At 43.6% G+C, this 6,304-nt stretch overlaps 1 protein-coding gene across 1 annotated transcript; it reads right to left on the minus strand.

Moving 5' to 3' along the window:
* Positions 1 to 1,115: 1,115 nt before the first annotated feature.
* Positions 1,116 to 2,670, minus strand: LOC115664527 (probable aspartic proteinase GIP2). Its single transcript, XM_030586451.2, has one exon. It carries the CDS (start codon positions 2,632 to 2,634, stop codon positions 1,309 to 1,311), a length of 1,326 nt encoding a protein of 441 aa, XP_030442311.2. The 5' UTR covers positions 2,635 to 2,670; the 3' UTR covers positions 1,116 to 1,308.
* Positions 2,671 to 6,304: the final 3,634 nt, after the last annotated feature.

A 6,304-nucleotide genomic window follows, 5' to 3' on the forward strand; every position in this document is an offset into this window, starting at 1 on the left:
GGGAACAGGACCAGGACCGGCCGAGTTGGGCCGATCTAGGGTCAACCCTAGACCAATACTCACCCCTAATTTGGGTATGAATTTTCTTAGAATGGATTAAATAGGAAGTGTTTAGTAATATGAGTCGGGTATGGATCACTAGATTTGTATTGCATGAAAATGGATTAATTTGGGTCGGACCATTTTCCAAACTGACTTGACCCAAGCCCATTTGACGGGTCTAGTCTCATATTGTCTATGAAATGTTGCAATTGAGTCATGAAAACTTCGTACCATCCGATCAAGTCATAAACACTTCGTACCATCATAAATACTTCGTACCCGTTCGACATGTGTTGAGTACCTCCGTTGATCGTCTCAATGGTTGCTATATGTAGATTAGTTTAGTTTAGTTGTTTTCTTTAGTTTTAGAGGATTGCATATACGTTGTTTATTAGTTTTTTCTTTTCATTTTTCAGTGGAGACCTCTCAAAGGCATTTCAAAAGTTCCATAACACTCATTTCTTATCCTATACTCTCCTGTTATATCAATTCTTAAAAGTTTGAGAGGGACATAATTCTTATAGAGTTTTATTGGTAAATCTCTAAGCATGGGTGGTCATAATCTGGAATTAGGAAATATATAATTTACAATCTTTCATGAGTATATCATTATAACTTCTTATTGGCTTAACATTTAAAGAGTTCTATCGTACATTTCATATCAACGAGTAACTGAGTGATTAATTTGCATCTGTGCAAGACCTTTAAATTGTGTTCTTATATAATTTGGTTAGTTATTATTTCTAAAGATAACTCAGATGTCGTTAGTAATAAAAAAGAACGAGAATTTAATCTCCTGTTGTTCCTTGTTATTAATTTGAAATTATGTAATTTGTAGCCTTCAATGACTTTACAAACAAAGATAAAAGTCAATGGACATTCCTATGTTGTCGTAGAACTCATGAACGTCTAATGCATGCAAACACTTTCCTCAACAATAAATTCCGCCTTGGCGGAAGTTAAAACATGACAACATTGAAGATTCAACAACTTAAATATTATAGACACATCCAACTATAATGACAAGGGCAACTTTCAAAGCATGTAAACGAGCTTCTGCATAAGAGACAACATTTACTAGAATATCTTCTCAACCAGTAAACATTTATTACACATCTCTAGAGATGAAAATGATTAGACAAGTTACAAGCATCAAAACAGGCCAAAACGCAAATTTTATCTTTGACAGGCGGGTCACCCAATTCACGCCACAACAATGTCTGGCCATTTATTAAAGAGTAGTAACTCACGGTGGGACCAATCCCACTAAGCTTTGGTAGTGAAGTTGAAGTTTGAGCAAGTCGTCTGCCTGAAATGCAGAGAAGAGCTGAACCCAAACGCCGACGAGGCCAGATCAAATTGCAGCAAATGGTCCTCCAATTGATGCCCTCCAATCACTACTGGAGTCAATGGATTCAACCCACCATCCACAAAGCCCAAGCACAGCACACCCTCCTTCACTTGCACCATCGAATTAGCCCCAAATATCCCCCAATGCCAAATCCTCTTCCTATCCCTACTTGGGAACACCAAATTGATCGTCGGCACGGCCGGCCCAGTCCTTGTGCTTGAGATGTTCCTCGAGTCAAAACATGCCTCAAAAGGCTTAATCGGCGCCACCCTCGGGACTGTCGAAAGTTCCTTGGCGAAAGCCCCGACCACGGCCCTGTAGATCGAGGTCTCCAACACGGTGTACGGGTTCACGGTGCTGATTTTGGTTCCTCCATAGCCTTGTTTGTTGATGACCAGGAGGGACAAGTTCAACGGGACCGGGTTCCGGTTGACTTCAATGGACTTGAGTTCAATGTAGTATTCCGATGAGGGATTGCCAACGTGACCTGGCACATCGCTCGCAGGGGTAGTGATGAGGGGAGTGAAGTAGAGGGACTTGGAGACATCGATCCCAGGGAGCATCATGTAGGGGCCATCACCAAAGAAGGCCACTCCACTGGAGCTTGAGGATGGGCTCAAGCAAATGGCAAACTTCCTAGCAAAGCTGAAGGAGGCTGAGAATTGGGAGGGGAGTGAAGTCCTGGTCCTCCCTAGCCCCGCCATCCCCAGGACCCCACTAGCCAGGCCCTCTAGGTGGAAACTCCTGCTGCAGGAGAAAAGGAACCCGGGCACCGAGACGGCCCGGCCCGGCCCCAACCCGTCGGTGGACTGGACCGACAACACGTCCCGGGCCAGCTCGGCGCCGGTGATAGTGCCGATCACGGTGTTATCCACGTGGACCGTGCACGTGTCATTGTTGCACAGGGGCCCGGCCCTGGAGTGGCAGGAGCTGCAATACTTGTGGGGCGCCCCGGGGGCTTGCGAGCATGAGGCCGAGCGGCAGTGGACGGGGCTGTAGGTGGCCGACGAGAAGCCTCGGTCGCACTCGACCCAAAGGAACTCGCCGCCAAGGTCGAGGGTCAATTTGACCGGGACTAGGGGGGTTCTCTGGTGGAGGGCGGTGAGGTACTGGAGAGTCGAGGAGTCCTTGGCGACCGGGAGGACGAGGGCTTTGGGCCTGAAAGAGGCTTGGGAAGTGATGGGGAATGTGACTGAGAGGATTGAGCAAAGTATGAGCAAGTGGAAAGAGTAAGAAGCCATGGCGATAACCGAGAAATTTGAGAGAGCTAAAGAAGGATACATGACCGTGTGCTTTTAATAGCGCCCAAGCCTCTGAATTTTCCGTAATTGGCATTGAATGGGTGTGGGCCGCCAATAGCGTCTTGGTACAGAGAAGATGGCCATGTTTTCTCGACCTTCTGACTTCTTTCCCACAGATTGTACGGAGCGCAGGCACCACTGGACACTTCTTCCTATCCTTTATCCTCTCGAGTGGCCGCCGTTGGGATGTGTAAATTAGTGAGTAAAATCTTTCCTATGTCTCCTTCATGATACCCAATTACAGGGGTGAGCGCGGTTCCAGGGTAGAATCGGAAATCGGAGAACTGGACCCGGTAAATCCGATTCGGTTACAGGTTTCATGGACAGAGGGTCCGGTTCTCGGTTCCCCATTTTTAGGAATCGGAACCTGGAACCGGAACCGGAACCTCAACCCGGAACCTGGAACCGGAACCGGAACCAAAAACATAAACTTAGTATTAGAAACCCTAATTCCCAAATGCTCCCTTCTCCTCCTGAATCACACCCGATCCTCCAAAGCTCCTTCCCACTTCCGCTTCTGCCTCGCTCCTCCCTCCTGCTTCTGCTTCCGCCTCGCCCTCGCTCCCGCTGTCGCTTCCGCTTCCGCGGTTCTCTCCCACTTCCGCCTCGCTCCGCCTTCTTCGCCGCAGGCTCTGTGACCTCCCCATACGGATTCGCTCCGATTATTCGGGCTAGCCGCCGTCTTCCTCCTCTGAAGCTCCGTTGCTCCGATTAGATTAAACATCGACCCTACCTTATAAATACCGACCGCGCTGCCTCATTGCCTTCCCAAATCTGTCAAATTTTCTCTCGGGGCCTAGGGTTTGTGCTCTCGTTTCAAGAACCGCAGCATTGTTCATCGATCTCGGTACATATTCTTGCTCTCCTTTTGATTCTTGAATGACTCGATTGGGCTTTGTTCGTTGATGCATTGCTAATCTCTTCGTAGATTGCGCGTAGTTCGGTGTTCACGATCGAATAGGGAGGTTTCGGTCTTCTGGGTCGTCTTTGTCTTTCTATTTCTTGTGAAAAACCAGGCACTGATTGCGAAATTTATTGGAATCGTTGTCTTTTCTGCGTTTTTTATTGGGACTGAGCGGGTATGGAAGAATCAGGGGAAAGAATTGTTCTTTCGCGATTTTGGATCGATAGAGAGATTAGATTGAATTGTTTGAGGCTTTTCGTGGAAGGGTAGTCTGACTCTTATAATGGCATGATAGAGGAAGACTTTTGTCTCTTGATCCTGTGATCTTTTTGATGAGTGAAATTGAATAAAAAAGGGGTTTTTAATGTTTTCGCGTAGTGCATCGATTTTCTTATCTTTCCTGAGAAACTAGAGTAGAATCAGAAAGAATTTCACCTGAGGCATATTTTCCATTCATCACAATAGTAAGAGTTCTCAATTGGGTTTTTATTATCAGGTGGAGATTACTCTTTCCGGGGCTTCTCCGTTTCTAATTTTATTTTTCTTTGCTTAAATTGACTTTTGAATGCCCTTTTTTATTCTGGATTACAAATTTTAAACTTTTGTGTGATAAGTAATTGGCCTGTATTATTGACTCTGAATCGCATAGATTGAATGCACGGGTGCCGTGGTTAGGCTGTATGAGCATTACATTTGGGATTTGTGGATTTATCATGTTTGATTGATTGCAGACTAAAAGCAGAAGGAACTAGAGCTATGGGGAAGAGAAAGTCTCAGGCAAAGCCACCTCCTAAGAAGAGGATGGACAGACTTGATACGGTCTTCAAATTGCCCTTTCGCAACCATGGAACAAGTGTGGAGTGCCGCCTGTAAGTTTCAAAGTTCCTTGTGTTTCTGTCTTTTTTCTCCTCTCATAGGAATGAGGCTGTTATAGATTTATCCTCTGAACACTAACTTTGAAAGCTGCGCGACATGTTTTGTTTTTGAAACAAGTGCATGATTATATCATAAAAAGCTTTTTATAGATTTAAGACCATTTTCCCTCTTGAAGTGTGTGCTGATATTTTCTTTTAAAGTATCGAGATGAGGCCCTCTCAGCTGATGTTGTGCATTTCCAAGCATTTAACAATCCTGATGTATGACAGTACCGCGCGGAAGCAGAAACTAATCATTGAATCTCGCTGTCATCTAATTCTCGATGTTTAATCTAATCAACATTATCGTGTTCTCTGTTAATCCATTGGCACTTCTTTATTTTGTGTGAGCGTGTGACTGGAGATATTATGCAAGGTTTCGGCTTTCTTCTTGCTTTGATCATAGTGAATCATCTGGGGATGATTTGGTGATGCACCTTTATTGTGAATGATAGGTTTTCTTTTTCTTCTTTTTTTCGAGAGGGGGGGGGGTGTTTGATTGTATTGTATGGAATGGAATTGTAACCTGGAACCGAAATAAAAAAAAAGAACCTGTTGGAACCTGGAACCGACCCTGGAACCTATGACAGGGTAAGTTCCAGGTTCTAGGTTCCGACGGGTAGGTTTCAGGTTCCTCATTTTGAGGAACTTGTACCCGACGGTAGGTTCCAGGTTCCAAGCGAAACCTACCCGGAACCTGGAACCGCTCACCCCTACCCAACTAGGTGCGAACTCGCGCTTTGCACGAGCTGATAAAAGAATATTGTTAAACGCTGAAAATAAGTGACCGTAGTTATTTTTACCATCCTAGATGACTATTCAGCTTTTTAGAAAAGAAAAGGAGTCAAAATCAAGGAGTTTTTCACCGGGAAAATTGTTGACATAGTTACTTAACTTACTATATATTGAAGAAAGACAATTTTAGTGACTTTGTATTTTGTATTTGCGCTGGGGAAAGAACTATTCCATTGCACAGATATCATCAAATAAGTACAATAACAAAATAAATAACTCAAGCCCTATCATATGACCTTAGCACACAGAGTGTCTTGGGCAATTTTCTTGTGGTGGGCAGGCTAAAGTGAAAATTTAGTTGCAGAATTATACCTTTAGCAAGCGGTGAGCATACTAGCCTAGTGGTTAAGGGTTACACTCGTGAGATCACAAATTTGAATTATACATTTAGCAAGCTTGTGCTTGGGCATTTACTACTTCATATGGAGAGGTTTTCTGACTTTTGATGTTGGACTCATATACCATAGTTGGACTGAAGTAGTTATAACTCAAATTGAAAATTTCGTAATGGATGGAGACTCTCATAGTGATGCTCAAAAGGGGCAGTTGTGTCGGCTGCCTCTTCATTCTCTTTAAATTACAAAAGAAAAAGGTCTTCGGAGTGTTTGACCTTTCAGCCTCAATACGTAATTGAAGGTAAGAAACAGTCGAAGGGCTATAATATCACCCCAAGCAATATCTGATCGGTGGTTAAATGCTCTAATATCATTGGGACCGTCGTATTGGTAGGTCAGGTCGAAAATGATCCAACTCATATTGATCTATTAAATCCATTTTGACCCATTTTCATACAATGTAAATTTAACCCAACCCTTACCCGACCCATACCCGACCCGATTCATATTACCAAAACACATTAATATTTAACTTGATTTAGGAATACCTATATCCACCCATTTAACCCACTTTAAGCTCTTCATGTGTATATCAAATTAAAAAAGCAAATTAAACAATAAAAAATTGGCAAATTAAATAAAGAAAGTAATGACCTATAAAT

The sequence above is a fragment of the Syzygium oleosum genome, unplaced genomic scaffold (assembly GCF_021117445.2).
Source record: "Syzygium oleosum isolate NSW1041296 unplaced genomic scaffold, Sole_v2.1 Sole_v2.17, whole genome shotgun sequence".
Taxonomy (NCBI): Eukaryota; Viridiplantae; Streptophyta; class Magnoliopsida; order Myrtales; family Myrtaceae; genus Syzygium; species Syzygium oleosum.